This window comes from Triticum aestivum, chromosome 1B (genome assembly GCF_018294505.1).
Source record: "Triticum aestivum cultivar Chinese Spring chromosome 1B, IWGSC CS RefSeq v2.1, whole genome shotgun sequence".
NCBI lineage: Eukaryota > Viridiplantae > Streptophyta > Magnoliopsida > Poales > Poaceae > Triticum > Triticum aestivum.
In genome coordinates, this window is record NC_057795.1 from 462,918,914 (window position 1) to 462,941,220 (window position 22,307).

At 49.3% G+C, this 22,307-nt stretch overlaps 1 protein-coding gene across 1 annotated transcript; it reads left to right on the top strand.

Annotated features, from left to right (window-relative positions):
• The first annotated feature begins 807 nt into the window (after positions 1 to 807).
• LOC123131900 (anthocyanidin 3-O-glucosyltransferase 2) lies at positions 808 to 2,512 on the top strand. Its single transcript, XM_044551611.1, has one exon. The coding sequence runs from the start codon at positions 964 to 966 to the stop codon at positions 2,383 to 2,385; it is 1,422 nt and encodes a 473-aa protein (XP_044407546.1). The 5' UTR covers positions 808 to 963; the 3' UTR covers positions 2,386 to 2,512.
• Positions 2,513 to 22,307: the final 19,795 nt, after the last annotated feature.

The following is a 22,307-nucleotide window of genomic DNA, read 5'->3' on the forward strand; positions in this document are numbered from 1 at the left end:
GGGGAGTGGCTTATATAGAGTGCGCCAGGACCCCAGCCGTCCCCCGTTACAGAGGGTTCAATGTACATAAAGGAGGGACGTTACAGATAACACCGGCTTTAAGTGTCATTAATGTCCATGAAGACTCCGGAGTGAATGCTTGACCGTTCCAGTTCCGTGTGACTCATGGTCTTGATAGGTCGAGTGGTTTCTTGTATGGTCGAGTGGTATTCGGAAAGGTGGGATACCTGAGTGGGAGGATTGGTCGAGTGGATTGCACTCGACGTCTTCGTTGGGTTCTCCCTGTTGTCTCTTGAGCTTCTTTGCTTCTAGGATAGTGACCTTGGGTAGGGTATGTTGGTCAGACCTGTGACCCTACCCTAGGTCTATATCCTCATCACCGTCCTCTCCGCCCAGAAGCGTTCTCGATGGCGACGTCCTCCGGGTAGCTCGCAGACGCCGCGGTAGCCCGAGGATCCCAGCGGCGCGGCGACATGGTGGCGCGGTGGGGGCACGTCGGTGGCGGGGTGGGGAAGCGGCGACGAAGCGGGAGAGGAAGCGGCAGAGCGCGCGTGACAATGTCGAGGGCGATGGGTGGCCGCGTGGCGAGCGTCGCAATTTATAAGCGCACCGAAAGCAGTGCGTCAAATCTAGCACGCAGCCGCCTGCTTTCTCCCGCACGCTACTTTTTCATCTTTGTTGAAGCGCGCGGAAACATCTCACCCGTGCTAAAAAACCAGTTCACCACGCGGCGTCGTTTGACGCCGTCGTTGGAGATGCTCTAAAGAGCCACCAACCGCCAGACGATTGCATCAATTTCGTTTCCCTTTTTGTACGCAGCTAATAATTCTCGAGCAGCGTTGGCTGTTGCCGACACGCCCAGCCCGTGGTCGAAAACAAGACCCGCCGTGTCACTCGCTCAAAAGCTTCCTCGACCACGGGCATCATCCATCCGAGACTCCCAGCCGATCGTGCACCAACCAGATGGCGACCCCGACCGTCGTGCTGCTGCCCGTCTGGGCCGCCGGCCACCTCATGTCCATGCTCGACGCCGGCAAGCGGCTGCTCGCCCGCAGCGGCGGCGCGCTGTCGCTCACGGTGCTCGTCATGCAGGCGCCGGGGGAGAACCACAGGTCCGAGGTCGCCGCCCACATACAGAGGGAGGAGGCGTCCGGCCTCGACATCCGCTTCCACCACCTCCCCGCCGTCGAGCCCCCGACGGACTGCCTGGGCATCGAGGAGTTCGTCTCCCGGTTCGTGCAGCTCCACACGGCCCACGTGAAGGCGGCCATCTCCGGCCTGGCGTGCCCCGTGGCCGCGCTCGTCCTCGACTTCTTCTGCACGACGATGCTCGACGTGTCCCGGGAGCTCGCCGTCCCGGCCTACGTGTACATCACCGCCGACGCCGCCTTCTGCGCGCTCCTCCTGCGCTTGCCGGCGCTCCACGAGGAGGTGGCGGTCGAGTTCGAGGAGATGGAGGGCATGGTGGACGTGCCTGGCCTGCCGCCGGTGCCGCCGTCGTCCCTCCCGGTTCCGGTGATGGACAAGAAGAACCACAACTACACGTGGTTCATGTACCACGGCAGGCGTTTCACGGAGGCCAAGGGCGTCATCATCAACACGGTCACCGAGCTGGAGCAGAGCGTCCTTGCAGCCATCGGCGACGGCCGGTGCGCGCCCGGATTTCCTGCCCCGACGGTCTATCCAGTAGGCCCCGTGCTCTCCGTGACCCCGCCAGCGGAGCAGCCGCACGAATGCGTGCGGTGGCTGGACGTGCAGCCTCCGGCGTCCGTGGTGCTCCTCTGTTTTGGCAGTATGGGGTTCTTCACGGCGCCTCAGGCGCACGAGATGGCCCACGGGCTGGAGCGCAGCGGGCACCGCTTCCTGTGGGTTCTGCGTGGCCCGCCAGCAGCCGGCGTGCGAGAACCCTCGGACGCGAACCTCGGGGAGCTGCTCCCGGAGGGGTTCGTGGAGAGGACGAAGGAGAAGGGCCTGGTGTGGCCGACGAAGGCTCCGCAGAAGGAGATCCTGGCGCACGCCGCCGTGGGGGGCTTCGTGACGCACGGCGGGTGGAACTCGACCCTGGAGAGCCTGTGGTTCGGCGTGCCCATGGTGCCCTGGCCGCTGTACGCGGAGCAGCACCTGAACGCGTTCACGCTGGTGGCCTACATGGGCGTGGCCGTGGCCATGGAGGTGGACCGGAAGAGGAACAACTTCGTCGCCGCGTCGGAGCTTGAGCGGGCCGTGAAGGCGCTCATGGGGCGCGACTCCGAGGAGGGGAAGAGGGCGAGGGAGAAGGCCGCGGAGATGAAGGCCGCGTGCCGGAAGGCCGTCGAGGAGGGCGGGTCCTCCTACTCTGCGCTCGGGAGGCTCTCTGAGGAGATAATCAAAGGCGCCAATAAGTAATTGACGAACATCCGGAGACGAACTTAGAGAGTGTGGGTGCTCTGTGGTTGTAGTTCTTGTTCTGCCTGCATCGCGAGCAATCCACCTCCGGTAGAGAGCTCTAATAAAACCCCACTTTCCTCCCTCAGCGATGCTACACACACGACGATATTGGACGGTCAGTATCGTGCGGAGTTCGGCCGGTCAGTGTCGTCCGTGTAGTAGTTTCGTTCCTCGTTTGGTCTCACGGCATCTCCAAATCCAATGTTAACCTCTAAAACGGACACGGTATCTATCCGAGGATGCGTCCGTGGACAATGATACTCATCCGCCATACCATTGATACCCGCATACATTTCAACCCGAGTTTAAACAAATAGAACGATTTACATGCAAATCGAATGATTTTCATTTAAGCCGGAAAAAAACCTCTACAACTTTGACATTTCAACTAAATCATGACGGACTAGGCTATTCTAACCTAGTCTAAATGACCGCCGACCGCGGCGGCGCTCATTACCCTCGACATGTCTGTTAGCAAACACTCTTCTCACTAGGATCTATTCTTCGTCAATTCAGATTACAAGCCAAGGATTCATCAAGCTCTAGCCATTACAAAGGAGGAGAGAGCATGAACAGAGGAAGAGGAAGACAGAAGCAAAGGAGGCCGAAGCCGTCCTGATCCAAGCCGAGTCGTTTGTAGCCCGTTCGCTTGTATATGTAGTTGCCGCCTTCTGTTGCTTCCCATCAGCCCAGGCCCAATAGGCGCAACCAATGACCCAGCCCGTGAAGAGTGTACAGTTGGTCGCTAACATTCCCCCTTCCTTGAAATTCGGCTTGACCTCAAGCCAATGCCATGTCGAACCTCCTGGATCCCATGGTACTTGATGCTTCAAGACTTCATCGAGGTCGTAGTGGGTGCCGTAGTGGAGGCGGAACTTAGTGAGGTTGAGGGAGCAGACGACGCCTACTTGCTCAAGGAAGTAGTTGTCGCTGATGTTTACTTGGTCACAGAAAGCGTCGAGGTAGTACGGTTGGTCAACACAGACACTGCCAGAGTAGAAAGCATGGTCGAGGCAGTGGTTGTGGTAGTAAGTTGGAGCTGCAACATTCCTCTTTCCTGTTACTTTAGCTCGAGTGAAAAATCCAAAGAAATAGAGAAGGGCCCAGATGCCTGGATCCCATGACAATTTCCCTTGACAAAACTCAAGGCTCCGGAAGTTCCTCATAGCAACATAAACAATGAACTGAAAGGGTGCAGTACTTGCCATGCCTGAAGTGAGGTAAGGACGGTCACCACTCATAAGAGGGTAAGAACACGCTGACTGAAGTAACCATGCAAATTCCCAAGCAACACATTGAAAATAATATTGCATAGCAGTTTCCACGACGAGCCTTCTGCAGTTGGGATAATGCCTTCTTAGGCATCTGAACTCAGCCAGGTGAAGACAGCCAGGTGCTCTGTAATGACAATTCGCACTGTTGCAAGGAATATATTGCATAACTTCAAGGGTCCATGCACAACCGCCAGAATTCCAAGCTAAGAGCAATGGCAGATCAATGAGAATAATGATGTTCTTCATAGGACTGCCAAGAACAGGATGCTTCATTGATGTTGTTTCAATTAACAGTTGCAGTTGTGCGCATTGATCAACGTAAACCTGTAGAACTGATGATGTACAGACCATGCCTAAAATGGTACTGAAAATTACTCCAAGTATAATGTCAGGACGACACCCAATGAGTAGTAGCAAATGAGCATCAACCACATGACCATCTTGTAGAAAGCAACCAGAGACAGTAATGTAAGCAGCTAACAGAGTTACTTGGAATCCATCAAACTCCAGCACCATATTAACCCATATATGACCTTGCCATATTTGTAAAGTTGATGTAACATCACCAGGAGAAACGCATACACCTATGCACTGTACCTTGCCGAGTTCCGCAAAATATGCATCTGCACTCACGAATTCTGTAGCCAATACGTACCAAGCCAAAACAACAACAGGTCCATAACTGATGATAATGGAGATGGCTGGAAGGATCTCTTCACCCATATGGAAAAACAACAATTCTTTTGAAGTCACACGAGCAGTTCTCCACTGTATTTGTTTTAACTCAGGGAAGGAAACCTCTCCAAAAATGCAAGACTGCACTAAATTCGCTAATAATGGCTGAACAAATTCTCTGTCACTAGCAAAATACTCCAAGGGATAAAACCATGCAATCTCCCACTGTATAGGCTCAGAACAACAATGAGAATTCCAGCTCAACTCCCTCCTAGTGACAATTCCAGTTCCTTCAAAACATGAGCTAACACAAAACGAGTCCACTAACGACCATGCAATTGCCCACAGAAAATAGTCCAGATCATGATGTGTGTAATTGTTCCACTGGAGCAGGTTGCGGCTAATTGGTGTATGAAATTGCATATTGGTTGCTCCTCCTTTTTTTCTTTGAAGCAGGACAAGGTTGTTATCAGTATTAGAAACCACACTTGCACATGTCACAATAAACAAGGGTTGCTCACAGGCAGGCCATGGCTTCAATTTTACCTGGAAAATGAAATACTTCTGCAATTGCTCAATGAGATTTTCTAACTTGACAACAGACTTAAGTAATCGGAATGAAAGTCTATCAACCCAGGCAACATCTGGAATAGTGGGGAAGCATTTAGCAAGTGTCTTGCATTCTTGTTCAAAGTCATTCTCCTTATGAATAGCAAACATCCTGTAGCCAGTGTCAAGAACATGGCAGGCAGGCCAAGCTTCATGTGCATAATCATATTGGAACAGTAACTGCACTAGGTAAAATTTGAACCCTGAATTCATCAGTAGAGAATTTCTCACAAGGTCAGGATTACTCGTTTGTTCTGCTTGCTCTTGGGTGATGCTGATGTTGCCGTTGTTAGGGGACACATCACACACAGCCAGGGCAGCCTCTTCGGATGAAGGTGGTTCTGCGGACAAGGTGAACATCGACTGTTCGAATGAGTCGCGGCTTGGACATCGCGCCGAACACTTGATGGGCGTCCAGGCAGCATGAACATTGGCGACTGTGCTTTCAATGCCCCGGCGCGGTGCCGCTTCTTCCTGCTGCTGCGTGGATGCTGATGCCGATCTCTGAGCAGAGGCCACCATGGATGCATCAGAAACAGAGGCAAAGTCGGAGGAGAGCGCGTCAACCATGGTGGATGGCTGCGGGTACGAGGAGGCGTGGTCGTCCGCGATAGACGCAGTTGGGGTCGATGTGGTTGTCGATGCCGATGGCGCTGCTGTGGCCCTTGTTGCATCGTTACCTCTTCCTCGGCATTCCGTCGAGCAGGTGATGGGCGCCACGCGAGCAAAGTTAGAGTCGTGCGAGGCGAACGCTGCTCCCACTGATGTGGGGATGGAACGAGCCGCCGCTGACATCTGCATGGACGTGGCCATCTCGGAGATGAGACTCGCAGTCGTGGTTGTCGGCGCAAGGTCGAGGTCCTCGTGGTACCCTGCACGCGCGGCCCGTAGCGCTTCTGCGACGGCCGCCGACACCTCAGATGCCACCTTCGCCGCGATGGCCGGAATACGGGCGGCGAACTCGGCGCGACGCCGTGCCCTCTTGTCTTCCAATTCGGCACGACGCTTGTTGCTCTGGTCCGCCCACTCGGTGAGGTAGCGCTGCTTGTGGTCCTCCGCCAACGCGAACACGCGATCTCGGCTGGCCGCCGAAGCTGATCTGCGTAGCATGGTTGAACAGGCTGGATCGAAGCTCACTGATCCAGGAAATTTGTTTGGCTCGAATTTGGAGGAGTTGGGGAAATTTTTGTACGGCAGAATTTCGTGGCTAAGGATCTATGGTTCTGATACCAATTGTTAGCAACACTCTTCTCACTAGGATCTATTCTTCGTCAATTCAGATTACAAGCCAAGGATTCATCAAGCTCTAGCCATTACAAAGGAGGAGAGAGCATGAACAGAGGAAGAGGAAGACAGAAGAGAGGAGGCCGAAGCCGTCCTGATCCAAGCCGAGTCGTTTGTAGCCCGTTCGCTTGTATATGTAGTTGCCGCCTTCTGTTGCTTCCCATCAGCCCAGGCCCAATAGGCGCAACCAATGACCCAGCCCGTGAAGAGTGTACGGTTGGTCGCTAACAATGTCTTACCCGCTACCCAAAAAGGCCAAAAGTTCGACGATCAACGGCTACCACAAAGTTCGTCGATCACCATGCCACAATTCAGCGATCAATCATACTCGAAAGTTCGACATTCAAAAGAAAGGACGCGTAGGCAATGCATCAAACGGTGGTGTGCTCCTCAAGCGTCGGACTGGCGGGAGTCGGCGTGCTCAGGCTGGTCGACGTCGGCACGGCTTCTGTGCTGGGCGCCGTGGAGGCATCATCACTCAGGCTTGGTGGCAGCGTTGGGGTCGGTGTGGGAGTTGGCACGGTCGTCGGCGTCATCTGGTTCAAGATGAGGCCACGCTCCTCCAGGTACCATGCCTTGACCTGCTCGTCCATCATTGATATGTCCTCCCCCATCAGGAATGTCAGGTCAGTGTTCCTCTTCTCCGTGACGACGTTGGTCCGGAGTAGGTCGAGCTTGACGGAGATGTTAGTCATCAACGTCGACCATCGTGCCTCGGACTTCTCTTCCCTCCGGGCGGCGTGGTTCTTGGCGTCGACAATGCACTGCTCAATGGACGCGTGCAGCCGCTCGGTAGCCGATGCGACGTCCTTCGCCGTCTTGGCTCGTTTGTTGCCATTAGGGCGCCCATCCGCCGCTCCCGGCGTGGGAGCGTCCGACTTGTATGTCCCCTTGGCCTTGGCGAGGGTGCGCCAGACATCCACCCACTTCTCGCACTTCTCGATTTGGGTGAACACGTGGAGGTACTTGAATTCTTGGTCGGTGCTGCTGCCCTGGCGGTACATGGCGAACATCCGAACCATCTGCGCCGAAGAACAAGTGTCGGTGACGTACACGGCAAAAAGAAGTGAGAGCCGGCGTCTGTGCATACTTGACCCTCAATGTTGGTGCCGCTTTCTGGGCGAGCCGCGATCTCCTCGACAATCCCATGCCATTTGTTACAGGCCGTTTGGATGATCACCCAATGGTTCGACATGGCCTTCGAGCCGCGCTGCATGTGGATGGTCACGAAGTAGGGGTCGACCAGCTTGCGTTCATCGAACTCCGACTTGATGCGCTCCCACTACATGTCGGTGTTCTGGTTCACGCCGGTAACCGGGTCCATGTTGATGATCTTCCATACTTCGGTGAGGCAGTCGTCTTCCTTGTACGTTGATAACCCACAAGTGTAGGGGTTCGCAACAGCTTTCGAGGGTGAAGTACAACCCAAATTTATTGATTCGACACAAGGGGAGCCAAAGAATATTCTTGAGTATTAGAAGTTGAGTTGTCAATTCAACCACACCTGGATAACTTAGTATCTGCAGCAAAGTATTTAGTAGCAAGAGTGGTATGATAGTAATGGTAACAGTAGCAACAGAAAAGGTAAATGTTTTTGGGTTTTTGTAGTAGTTGTAACAGTAGCAACGGAAAAGTAAATAAGAGAAGAAAAATATGTGAAAAGCTCGTAGGCAATGGATCAGTGATGGATAATTATGCTGGATGCGATTCCTCATGCAATAGTTATAACATAGGGTGATATAGAACTAGCTCCAATTCATCAATGTAATGTAGGCATGTATTCTGTAAATAGTCACACGTGCTTATGGAAAAGAACTTGCATGGCATCTTTTGTCCTATCCTCCTGTGGCAGCGGGGTCCTAGTGGAAACTAAGGGATATTAAGGCCTCCTTTTAATAGAGAACCGGACCAAAGCATTAACACATAGTGAACACATGAACTCTTCAAACTACGGTCATCACCGAGAAGTATCCCGATTATTGTCACTTCGGGGTTATCGGATAATAACACATAATAGGTGACTATAGACTTGCAAGATAGGATCAAGAACACACATATATTCATGAAAACATAATAGGTTCAGATCTGAAATCATGGCACTCGGGCCCTAGTGACAAGCATTAAGCATAGCAAAGTCATAGCAACATCAATCTCAGAACATAGTGGATACTAGGGATCAAACCCTAACAAAACTAACTTGATTACATGGTAAATCTCATCCAACCCATCACCGTCCAGCAAGCCTATGATGGAATTACTCACGCACGGCGGTGAGCATCATGAAATTTGTAACGCCCCAGATTCGATGCACCAGGTGTCTGCCAGTTATTCGTCATTGTTGCCATGTCATTTGCTTGCGTGTTGCATTTTGCCATGTCATCATCTGCATTTCATCCGCATGTTTTTCAAAACATGCATCCGTTCGGGTTCCGCTGGTTCTCTCCGTTATCCGTTCGGAGTCCAGACCTCTCGCGCGCGCCCGTCGCCCCTCTCAGACCTTGTTTTCGTGAGCGGGTTAAAAACGTTCTCGGAATGGACCGAGGTTTGCCAAGCGGCCTTGGTATACCACCGGTAGACCGCCTGTCAAGTTTCGTGCCATTTGGAGGTTGTTTGATACTCCAACGGTTAACCGCGTAGCCCGAAATCCCCCTTTTCTCTTGCAGCCCAGCAAACCTTCAAATCAGCCCAATAACCCATCCAAACCCCCTCCATGCTCTCGGTCGTTCGATCACGATCGTGTGGGCGAAAACTGCACCCCATTTGGACTCTCCTAGCTCCCAGAATCTATAAATTAGACCCTCCCCCCGAAATTCGCTTTTGAATCCCCCCGAAACCCTAGCCCTTCTCCACCGCGCCGCCGGACATGTCCAGCCTCCACATCACCCGGACCAATCAGGTCGCGCCACCTCACCCAACGGCCTCTCCCGGCCAACGGGAGAGCGCCACGTCAGCCCGCCTCTCTCTCCTCCGCCGTCGCGGCGCGCGGAGCCCAGGGAGGGCCTGCGCGAGCCCGCCGCCGCCCAGCGCCTCCGCCTCCGGGCCCGAGCGCCCTCGCCGCCATGCCGCGCCCGCCGCCGGTGAGCGTCCTCGCCGCCGCCCCTCTGCTCCCGGCCGGCGACCTCCACTGCGCGCCCGGCACGCCGCCGTCGCCGCGGATCGAGCGCCGCCGCGCCCCGTCCTCGCCCCGTGCTCCGGCACCTCCCCGTCGCCCAGTGCCTTCCGCCGCCGCCGCGCCCCTCCGGCGTCCTCCGCCACCGATTCGGCCTCCGCCGCCCCACGCACACCGGACCTTGCCGGAGTCCGCGCCCCCCTCCCCCCGCCTCTCCAGCGCCTCCGCCGGCCTCCGCCTCCGCCCGGCCCCGCCCTCGCCTCCGCCTGCGCCGGATCCGGCGAAATCCGGCTCGGATCCGCCTCCTCCGGTCATCTCCCTCGCCGCCGTCGGTTTCTCCGGCGAGTTCTCTGACGAGCGTCGAAAACCGTGCCCGATCCAGATCTGAGGTTGACCCCGTTTTTTCGTCTAAGTCCCCGATATATTTGCATTTTGGTCCCCTGTTCATCGCATCATAACTTGCTGCATACTGCTTCGTTTCGTGCGTGTAATATATCAAAATGTTCGTTGTGAGATGCTCTACATTTCATTCCATTGTGTCATGCCTGTTTGAGATCATATTGATGCCTGAATCATCGTTGCAAGAGTGCTATATGACGTTAATCTGCTGAAACTGTTATAACTTGATGATTTGTCTTTTTTGTTGTATTTTGTGTGTGCATCCTATGAGGTTGATGTCTACATGTGTTTTGTACTACATCATGCCATATTTATAGGGGTGGAATCCATGTATTTTTGTGAGTTGTGTACTGAGTGCATCAAGCTTGTTAAGTAGGGTACTTGCTGTTACTGTTTTGCTAGGCTAAATCTGTTATTTTGTGATGCTATGTAAACCTGATGCTACAAGTCATTCTATGCATAATCTGGAGATGTTCACTGTGGATGTTTTGTTATTCATGGCATGCTATATCCATCCATGCCCCTGGTTGCATTTACTGCTTGCTGTAGGTTGTTGTAATCTTGCTCTCAAATTGCTAAATAATGTTGCTGTCAGCCTGTTAACATGAAGTTCAGTTTTGCCATGTGTTTTGCTAGTGATCCATGCACCCTATGTACTTGATCTTGCCATGCTTAGCTTCATAAACATGTCATCTTGCTGCTTGTTGCCTTGTCATGCCATGTATTGCTTTGTGATGAGTGCTACAAGCTCACCAACATGCCTACTTATTGTTGTTCCTGCCATGTTTGAATCTGTCATATAACTTGCCATGTTTACATGGGTGCCATCATATCTTCTGATCCTTTTTGGCTCATGGTCAGTAAAGGACTTTTGTTCTATGTAATTAGTATATTCATTCCATGCCTTTGTTTGCCATGTTAAGTTCCTGTAACATGTTGTTTGATAGCTCTAAACATTGCAACCTGATGTTATTTCTGCAAAGTCTGAAACTGTTATTATATGCAATCTTGCCATGTCTTTTTGAGCATGTTCTATTGATTTTTGGAGATAGCTCAGTGTTCATGTTTTGTTATGCTTTACCTGTACATCATGACCATGCCTTTTGTTATCATGTTAGGATGTTGTAGCATATTGTTTTGATGCTTGCAATATGCCTAGTTGCTGTTTTGGACAGATTGTTAATATAACTTGTTTCATGTGTGTGTTGAACCGTTGCTCCGTTTTGAGTGTGCTCTATATGAAACTTGCTTGATTTTGCATGTAGCTTATTATTATCATGTTGCATCCTTGTTTTGAGGTGTTTGCTTGAAGTTTGGATGCATTTAGCATCAATGCCATGTTTAACTTGTTTTGCTCATATCTTCTAGGCCGTAGCTCCGAACTAAATGAACTTTATATGTAACTTGACTAGAATTTCGTGTAGATCCTCTTGGTGCATCTTAACTTGCTGTTTAACAACTTGAACATAAGGTTTATTCAGATCTGGACCAATTTCTAAATTTGCATATGAGGACTTACCGGAATTGTTATATGTTGTTCCCGGCCTCATTTAAACTTGCCTTCATGTGTTGCTCTTATTTGCATCATCTCTTGCCATGAGTAGCTTCATGTAGTCTTGTCTTGCATCATACTTGGTTGAGCATCATGCCTTGTTCATGTGTGGTGTGTTTACTATGTTGTGTGCTTCTTCTCGATAGTTCCCGTTTCGTTGCGAACGTGAGGATTCGTTCGTCTACGCTTGGTTCATCTTCGTGGCTTCATCTTCTTCATGGACTCATTCTTCTTCCTTGCGGGATTTCAGGCAAGATGACCACTACCCTGGATCTCACTACTATCATTGCTATGCTAGTTGCTTCGAGCTATCGCTTTGCTGTGCTACCTATTCTCTTGCTCTTCAAGCCTCCCAAATTGCCATGTCAGCCTCTAACATTTTCACCCTTCCTAGAAAACCATTGCTTGGCTATGTTACCGCTTTGCTCAGCCTCTCTTATAGCATTGCTAGTTGCAGGTGAAGTTGAAGATTGCTCTATGGTGGACAGGTTTATGTTGGGATATCACAATATCTCTTATTTAATTAATGCATCTGTATACTTGGTAAAGGATGGAAGACTCGGCCTTATGCCTGGTGTTTTGTTCCACTCTTGCCGCCCTAGTTTCCGTCATACCGGTGTTATGTTCCCAGATTTTGCGTTCCTTACGCGGTTGGGTGATTTATGGGACCCCCTCGACAGTTCACTTTGAATAAAACTCCTCCAGCAAAGCCCAACATTGGTTTTACCATTTGCCTCACCTAGCCCTTTTTTCCCTTGGGTTTCCGGAGCCCGAGGGTGATCTTTATTTTAGCCCCCCCGGGCCAATGCTTGTCTAAGTGTTGGTTCGAACCGAGCTGCCTGCGGGGCCACCTTCGGGAAACTCGAAGTCTGGTTTTACTCGTAGCTAGTCTCATCCGGTGTTGCCCTGAGAACGAGATATGTGCAGCTCCTATCGGGATTTGTCGGCACATCGGGCGGCTTTGCTGGTCTTGTTTTACCATTGTTGAAATGTCTTGTAAACCGGGATTCCGAGTCTGATCGGGTCTTCCTGGGAGAAGGTATATCCTTCATTTATCGCGAGAGCCTATCATGGGCTAAGTTGGGACACCCCTGCAGGGTATAATCTTTCGAAAGTCGTGCCCGCGGTTATGCGGCAGATGGGAATTTGTTAATGTCCGGTTGTAGATAACTTGACACCAGATCCGAATTAAAACGCATCAACCGCGTGTGTAGCCGTGATGGTCTCTTTTCGGTGGAGTTCGGGAAGTGAACACGGTTTTTGGGTTATGTTTGACGTAAGTAGGAGTTCAGGATCACTTCTTGACCATTGCTAGCTTCACGACCGTTCCGTTTGCTTCTCTTCTCGCTCTTATTTGCGTATGTTAGCCACCATACTTGCTTAGCCGCTGCTGCAACCTCACCACTTTTCCCCTTCCTTTCCCTTTAAGCTTTGCTAGTCTTGATACCCATGGTAATGGGATTGCTGAGTCCTCGTGGCTCACAGATTACTACAACAACAGTTGCAGGTACAGGTTATGCGATGATCATGACGCGAGTGCGATGTTTGCTTGTTTTGGAGTTCTTCTTCTGCTTCTTCTTCGATCAGGGGATAGGTTCCAGGTCGGCAGCCTGGGCTAGCAGGGTGGATGTCGTTTGAGCTTCTGTTTGTGGTCCATCCGTAGTCGGATGTTGTTCTCATGTATGATATATTGTTGTATTCATGTGTCATTGGATGTATTGGATGTATCCCCATCTATTATGTAATGTTGATGTAATGATATCCACCTTGCAAAAGCGTTTCAATATGCGGTTCTATCCTTGGTGGGACCTTTGAGTCTCTTGAGGATAGTATCACATATTGGGCGTGACAAAATTGGTGATGGAGGATGGTTGATGATGACAACGGTGACGAATCCCCCTCTCCGAAGCCCTGAACGGACTCCAGGTCAGCCCTCCCAAGAGAGATTAGGGCTTGGCGGCGGCTCCGTGTCGCGAAACGCGATGAAACTTTTTCCTTGATTTTTTCTCCCTGAGACAGTATATATGGAGTTGGAGTTGAGGTCGGAGGAGGTCCGGGGGGCCCACGAGATAGGACGGCGCGCCCCTAGGGAGGGGGCGTGCCCCCCTGTCTCGTGGACAGCCCGTGGGCCCACGACCTTGATTCTTTCGCCAAAAATTCTTATTAAATCTAAAAAGTGCCTCCGTGGATTTCCAGGACATTCCGAGAACTTTTCTTTTCTACACATAAAACAACATCATGGCAGTTCTGCTGAAAACAGCGTCAGTCCGGGTTAGTTTCATTCAAATCATGCAAGTTAGAGTCCAAAACAAGGGCAAAAGTGTTTGGAAAAGTAGATACGTTGGAGACGTATCAGACGTCCACTTGACGCGCGGCTCGCTCGTCCTGGCCCCCCGCTTCTTATTTTCCCTTTCCTCGTCGGCGCAGGCGCCGACTCCTCCTTCTCCTATTCCTCCTCCTCCTCTACGCCGTAGTCGAGTTCGTCGTACATGTTGTCGGCGAGGTCCATTGTATCGTCTTGTGCCTAGAACCGGGGGGAGGCGGCGGCAACAATCGAGCCGCACGTGATGATCTCGTCCATGTCGGCTTTCGTCGCGTCGGGGTTGTCGAAATGCGACGACGAGGCTTGCAAGAAGTACAGGGCGCCACGGCGCAGAGGCGGCGTCGGGGAGGCGGCGTAGGCCGGCGACGAGTAGGTGTACGGGGGGTACTGGAAGACGGCAAACGCGGGCGAGGGCGTGCGCTGGTCGAGGTTCAGACTGGAGGGTGAGGCGCGCTGGCCATGCGGAAAGGTGATGTTGTGGTTGAATCTGCCGTGCGCGTTGCTGTCGACCTAGCCAGGCAAGGGTGCCCACCCCCAGGGCTATGACGATGACGAGAAGCTAGCCGGCGACCCGACGCTCTACTGGCTCCAAGCAGCTTGCGGGCCGTGGCCGCCGGGTGGATTCATCATCCCCGCGCAAGACGCACCTACTCACTCCATCGCCCTTGCCGCGTCCCGGGCCCTCTTGGCGTTGAGCCTGTTCCGTTGGCCGGTGGTGGCAGCCTCCTGGTGCTGAACCTCCGCCTTCTAGTCGGTGTTCGACATGCCCGGTGGTTTTGCCGGCAGCGCCCTCGGCTTGCTCTGCTTTGGTTGGGTGGCATCGGCACGAGGGGCCGAATACTTCTTCGGCCAAATGGCGGGATGGTTGCCGGATGGCGGGGAGAGGAAGGAGAATGGTGGTAGAAGAGGGGCAGAAGGAGGGAAATGGAGGGGAAAAGCGGGGGATCGGCGGGAAAAGGGCCATCTCTCACCGACAGAGCGGACCCACGCGCCTTTTTGCTTCGGATGGCGCCCCTAGGTGGCCCTCGGGGGCTTGGGTTCGGCTCGGGTTCGCCGACTATTATTTCGGCCCAAACCGGCGATAAACAAGGTCCTGGGGGCATGATTGGGCAGATTTTTCGGCGCCAGCGCTAAAAAAGAGACCTGGGGGGCATGTTGGGGGGCAAGTGGAGATGCTCTTAGATAGCCATGTGCGGGTATGCCGTTGAGCTCTTCTCAACACATTGTCTTGCCTCTCGCCGTCTCTGCCCCTTGGGGCACTTGCCACAGGTTGACCTTTTGGCGGAAAGGCTTGTCCCTTTCGCCCATTGGGCTTGATCTAGAGGGCCAAATACGCCTCTTGCAGCCTTGTGACTCGAGCGGGCTCTTTTTTCACTTCTACATTCTTTTATTGTATTTTTGTTTTTTGCAGACATTTTTGTGTTTCTATTCCACACTGTTGGTAATTTTCATTATTTTTTTCCATTTTAACAAATCAAAGAATTCCATCTTCAACTTCAAATTTATTTTTTATTTGTTCAAATCGATTTTTTGCCATGGACATGTCTTATTTTCAATATTTTGAAATTTTCTTCTTCGATATTTATGTTAATTTCATAATTTTGCATGCATGCCTTTTTTTTACGTGAAGTAGGGGTGAGCACTTTCAATCGGAAACCGTACTGAACCAAATAAATTGAATACTTTCATCTTCTCAAACTAATCCATGCACTCATATACTGAATTAACTAAATTGAAATAATTCGGTCTATATTTTCCGCTGGTTTTGTGCATGAACCATATTTCAGCTAGCATATTTTAGACACCGATTACTTCAAAAATGGAATAAACCGTACCTGTTACACCGAACAAACAAATTTGAACAATCATTTCAAACAACTCAAATTTTATTCAAACAATCCAAATTTCAATCAAATTTAGGATTTGCACAAGGATTTGAACAAAATTTAAATCTAAACAATTACACCCTAATCTACTCCTCGTTGGACCAGTCCAAGTCCTTGTCCTCCAATAACGCATCTCCAGTGCGCTTGTACCCTGGTGTGTCCTCCGGGTCGTCAAGGAGGCATGGCGGAACACACCCCGACGTTGACGTCAATTCTCGCATCACCACGAGAAGTAAATCCGTGCCTCACACGAAACAAAAAAACATGTTTTTTTTCCGAGAGGCATGACTGTGCCTCACGCGGAAGCAAATACGTGACTCCACGAGAAGTAAATCTGTGCATGTCTAATAATGCACAAGTATAGGGGATCACAATAATTTTCGAGGGTAGAGTATATAACCCAAATTTATAGATTCGACACAAGGGGAGCCAAAGAATATTTGCAAGTAGCAGCAGCTGAGTTGTCAATTCAACCACACATAGAGATTAATTATCTGCAGTAAAGTGATCAGTAGCACAGTTGAAAGAATCGATATAGTTGACTAGAGGGGGGTGAATAGCCAACTAACAATTTTTAGCTTTTCTTTACCAAATTAAACTTTGCATCAAAGTAGGTTGTCTAGATAGGAAACTAGGTGGGCAACCTATATGATGCAACTACAATAAGCACACAAGCAAGCAAAGGATATAACACAATATAACTTGCACAAGTAAAGGTAAGAGATAACCAAGAGTGGAACCGATGGAGACGAGGATGTGTTACCGAAGTTCCTTCCCTTTAAGGGGAAGTACGTCTCCGTTGGAGCAGTGTGGAGGCACAATGCTCCCCAAGAAGTCTCTAGGGCCACCGTATTCTCCTCACGCCCTCACACAATGCGAGATGTCGTGATTCCACTATTGGTGCCCAGCGACCGAACCTTTACAAACAAGGTTGGGGCAATCTCCACAACTTAATTGGAGGCTCCCAACGACACCACGAAGCTTCACCATAATGGACTATGGCTCCACGGTGACCTCAACCATCTAGGGTGCTCAAACACTCAAGAGTAAAAAGATCCGCAAGGTATTAGTGGGGGGAATCAAATTTCTCTTGGTGGAAGTGTAGATCGAGGCCTTCTCAACCAATCCCTAGAGAATCAACAAGTTTGATTGGCTAGGGAGAGAGATCAGACGAAAATGGAGCTTAAAGCATCAATGGAGCTTAGAGATGGAAGAGGTAGTCAACTCAGAGAGGAAGAATCCCCTTATATAATGGAAGAACAAATCCAACCGTTATCCACCAACTCAGCCTGCACACACGGTACTACCGCACCATACAAGCGGTACTACCAAACGGGCCTGCGGTACTACCGCGGCGGACCGCGGTACTACCGCTAGCACGGAAGGGGCCAGGACTAGTCTTGATGTGCTAAGACAGGGAGCGGTAGAACCGCCGGCGCGGTACTACCGCGCCCCCTTGCGGTACTACCGCAAGGCAGGGATAGTCTAGGCTAAGAAGGCACGGACATAAAAAATTACATCCGTGACTACTTCCGCTGAGTTTAGGTCTATGCAAAAATCCGACACGGTACTACCGCAAGCCTGGAGCGGTACTACCGTGTAGGGCGCGGATGTAAAAAATTACATCCGCCCCTACTTCCGCTCATGCTGCTGTGCCTGACCAGAGCTCACGTACTTGGGCGCGGTACTTCCGCATAGGGCGCGGATGTAAAAAATTACATCCGACCCTACTACTGCTCAAGAAGCTGTGCCTGGCCTGAGGCCATGGTACTACCGCTCCCAAGGAGCGGTACTACCGTGAGCACCTACGGTACTACCGTGTTGGAGCCCGGTACTACTGCGAGGGCCTGCGGTAGTACCGCTCTGGCACTACAAAAAAATACACTTCCATGATGATACGTGTTTGTCACAGTAGGTCGTGTTTTTATCATGCATGTACATCCATGACGATTTTATGACAGAATCAAGATAGTCATACATGTGCTGTCATAAAAGTGTTCCATGACATTACCAAAATTATCATCACGGAAGTGTCCACTTCCATAACGATAAATCGCGCGTCATAGAAGTGCTTTCGTCAAGGGTGACCGACACATGGCATCCACCATAACGGAAAGCCGTTAAGCTATCGTGTCCAGTTTTTGATCCGATAACCCGTTAACAGCCCCATCCAATGTGGATTTTCCATGTGTAAAATCATCACTGGCTGGGGGAAACACGTGTCGGCTCATCGTTGGGACAGATGTCAACCACTCATTGGACAGAAGGCGCCTATGATACGTCGACACATGGCACGACCCAACAGAGGCCCATTCCTGTGAAAAGGCTGGCCTGTTTGACTTGGTCAAAAGGTGGCGGGCCGGCCAACTGAAAGCCTGTTAACGGCATGTTCGCATATAGCCCATTTACAGCCCGCTAACCCAGGGCCCATTACGACCTATCCGAATTAGGCCCAGTATCATCATATGGGCTGTCCAATATGATTCCAGCCCGTTTTAACTTCCGGCCCATGTATGGCCCATGACGTCTTTCGGCCCATATGAGGCCCCTTGTAACTCTTGGCCCATTACCGGCCCATGGTGAAACTGGCCTGTAATAAACAGTGTATCACCTTATACCCATTAATGGCCCATTATTCCTTTGGGCCGTTTCCATCCCATGTTATCTTTCGGCCTTCTCAGGGCCCATTTATTCTTGGGCTCATTTCCAGCATTGGGTTACTTATGGCTCGTTACTGTCATTTTCTGCTTGTGGGCCAGATTCAGCCCGTTGTTACAGTCGGCCCGTTTGTGGCCCGTTAATATGTTGGGCCGTTTTCATAGCATCATCAAATACGGCCTATTAACGATGGCCCGTTATGGTCAGCCCATGAACGGATGATTCCAAGTCTAGCCCGTTTACAGCCATAATGCGGTCTGTTATTGGCCCATGTTTGGCCAATCGATCCTACGGCCCATGTAAGGCCCATTGATGATACGGCCCGTAGAAGGCCCATTGTTTCTACGGCCCGTAGAAGGCCCATTGTTTCTATGGCCCATAGAAGGGCCATTGTTTCTACGGCCGGTAGGAGGCCTAGTGTCACTACAGTAAATATGTAGCCCATGGTTATTGTGGCCTAGTTTTAAAAAATAGGTTATTGCGGCCACTAGCAAACCACGGAAAAAGAACTGCACTAACTACAAGCAAACAAATAAACAAGACAACAAGGAAATAAATAAGCAAGCAACTAACGCTGGGCTATCACGGCTATTACACATATTACATTCACTGGGGATCAAAGTTCGCCACCATTGCAAATATAGGGAACAAAGCAGCATATCATATACACTGGTTGTCAAAGTTGGCGACCAGCGCAAATAAACGCCACAGCAAAACAAGTCCAGATCTGAAACCACTTCAGAAGATCTCAAGAAACAATATCCTGGGTACCCATAATGCTGGCAAGATGCTTAGCAAGCTTATTAACTTTCTCTTATTTGGCGCTTAAATCCTCCAGCGCTTGCTGTTGCACCAGGAAGTATGCATCTGAATTCTGCAGGGACTTCCTCAGTCCTTCAGCTTCCTGTCGCAGCACATCTGATCGATGTCTTTCAACTTGAAGTTGAGACTCAAGAAGACGAACTGATTCAGGCAGCGAGTTCGAAGAGCTTGTGCCAGCAGTAGTGGCCAGTAACTCGAACACTACATCAAGACAGGACTTTTGGGTTCTCTCACTGTCGTCAAGATAGTTTTTATCAGCTTTCTTGGAGACCAACAGGGATGTCTCACTATCTTGAACCTTATCTGCATTACTTCCTTTACCATTGCATAACGCGGTACTGTTCTCCAATATTTTGTCCGCATTCTAAAAGAGAAACAAGCAGACACATCACAGGTTTACCATGTTGTATATGAAACTCATTTTGGTAAATGAGTTCAGTAGTAAAGTGGACAGGATAACAACATGAAACAAACATATATCTATGTACCATGGTCACTTTATGGTCTATATCATTCTAGTTTTTGTTGCCAAATCAAGATAGAGACACAGTTCAAATAATATTTGTTCAAGACAAAGCAGAATAGACAGAATATAAGTGTGGGAAACTATAGAGCAATAACAACACTTGTAATGTGCATGACATGAGAACATAACTGTTTACTCAATTGAAACTGAAATCAACATAGAGCAGGTTACAATAGCAAACCAGTTAAAGAAACAGCTTTAAAACATACCTGTTGCACCATTGGAGTTTCAATTCCATCCTTCAAATTTGAAAATAGTTGGTATGAGTAAATACAGTAATGCAAGAGCAAAGGAGTATGAACCATAGCTACAGAACCTGACCTGAGAACAAATCTTCTTCTCCTTTAAGCGTTGAGTTGGGATTCAGAGTGGTGGTCCTCGTTCTTTGGGCACTGCAGTTCCCTTACTAACTGCTCGTGTTTGGGTGCTCTGTGGTAGAGACGGTGTTGTGTCAACTGTAACTGGGTTACTATCTGCCGGGGTTGGGGTTAGAAGGGGTGTAGCTGGTTCTCTATCCAACTGGGTAGGGGTACAATCTGCGAGAGTCTGGGTTATGTGTGGTGGATCTGGTCCTTGGGCAAGTACAACCGTGGTTCTATCTGCATCAAATGGTAGCACTACCTTTTCTGAAGACCGTGTTGTTACTCCCTTAGATACTGCCATCACCCTCTCCAATTCAAATGGCTGATAAATAAGAAAAGTAATTGAAAGTATAGACATTGTATGATAGACAGGTGCAATGGATAGTGGGGAATAAAAGAGGGCATGAAATAATTCACGTTTATGTTGTCTAACCAAACAGGATAGCATGACACAATTTCACATATATGATGGCTAGCTAAACATGATAGCATGACACAATTTCACATTATGATGGCTAACTAAAAAAGATGGAAAGACATAGTTCAAAATATGATGACTATGTAAACAGGATGACATGATATAACTATACAATGTGTTTATTAAATAGGTTGGCATGCCATAATTCACATACATTCACGGATAATGCCATAATTCAAAATATGATGACTGTAAACACTAAACAGGATGAGATGATATAACTATATGATGTCTTTATTAAATAGGTTGCCATGCCATAATTCAGATAGATGATGTGTATGTACTATGTAAACATGATGGCATGATATAATTCAAATATATGATTTATATAGTAAGCAAGTAAGCAGATGGCAATCCATATATGATGTAAAAACTAAGCAATGCAAGACAACATGCATGACATGGGTAATATAACCCTGCCAAGTTTGAGCATAGACCTCAGGGGGGAAATAGGACTGGTCATCAGTCTCTGAATCCTCCTCTGAGGAGCTCTCTGTAACCAGCAAGATGTCTGCTTCAGCAGGTAGCATTGTCTGCTCTGAATACCTTGTTTTCACTCCAGATACTTCCATCACCGCTTCAAATGGCTGATGCACAGGAAGAGTAGTTGAATATACAAACGTTGTCGACAAATGGAACACGTAATACAAAAAAATGATAGCATGATATAATTCACATACATGATGATTGGCTAAACAGCATGGCATTGCATAATTCACATATATAATGCCTTTGCAACAAGATAGCATTGCATAATTCACATATATAATGTCTTGCAACAAGATGGCAATGCATAATTCACATATATGGTAATTAGACACTGAACAGGTGGCATTCACACAAAGCATGTCTAAACTAATCAAATGACATAGCAATGCGAGACACCATACGCACGATATGAGCAACATAACCCTGCCAAGTTAGAGCATACACCTCGGGGGGGGGGGATAGGACTGGTCATCTGTCTCTGAATCCTCCTCTGAGGAGCTATCCGTAACCAGCGAGATATGCGCTTCGTCAGATAGCATAGTCTGCTCTGAAGACCTTGTTTTCACTCCAGAATTTGCCATCACCGTGTCAAATGGCTGATGCACACGAAGAGCAGTTGAATGTACTAACATTGTTGACAAATGTAATATGTAACGAAAAAAAGGATGGCCTGATATAATTTACATATAAGATGACTGGCTAAGCAGGATGGCATTGCAAAATTCACATATATGATGCCTGGCTAAACAAGATGGCGTTGCATAATTCACATAAACGATGAATAAACTAAACAGATGGCATTCGCACAAAGGATGTCTAAACTAAGCAGATGACATATTTGATGTATAAAGTAAGCAATGCAAGGCACCATATGCATGATATAACCAACATCAGCATGCCAAGTTAGAGCGAAGACCTCAGGGGGTAAATAGGAGTTGTCTTCTCCTTCTGAATCCCCCTCAGAACAGATATCTTCCTCTCGATTACAATCCGAAATGCGTGGAGGGGGGCTGCCTTTGCGCCTACCATGGAGCGACGTCTGCATGAAATTTTATTGCCACGCAAGGCTCGTCTCTTTTGCTCTACATGTTCAGTTCCATTGTTTACAATAACTGTCATGCATAGGAATAAAACATAGTGAGATTATGTAAGGAGTGCATGCAGAAATCCAGAGTGATGGTAGCAACCTGTGGATAGACCCAAAACCAATAATAGCAGGCAGATAATGGCTTCAGTTAAAAAATACAGATAATGGCTTCTTTACTGTTTGTTTCCCACCCAACATGAAACTCATAGTAGACACCGGAGATTAACCAGATAGTAGATAGATACTATTGATTGCGGCCCCGATATGTACCCCACAACCATTTAAAAACTCAAGTTTGACCATTAGTTTGGAGCTGACTCAGAGTCTAATCGGTGAACAGGACGATA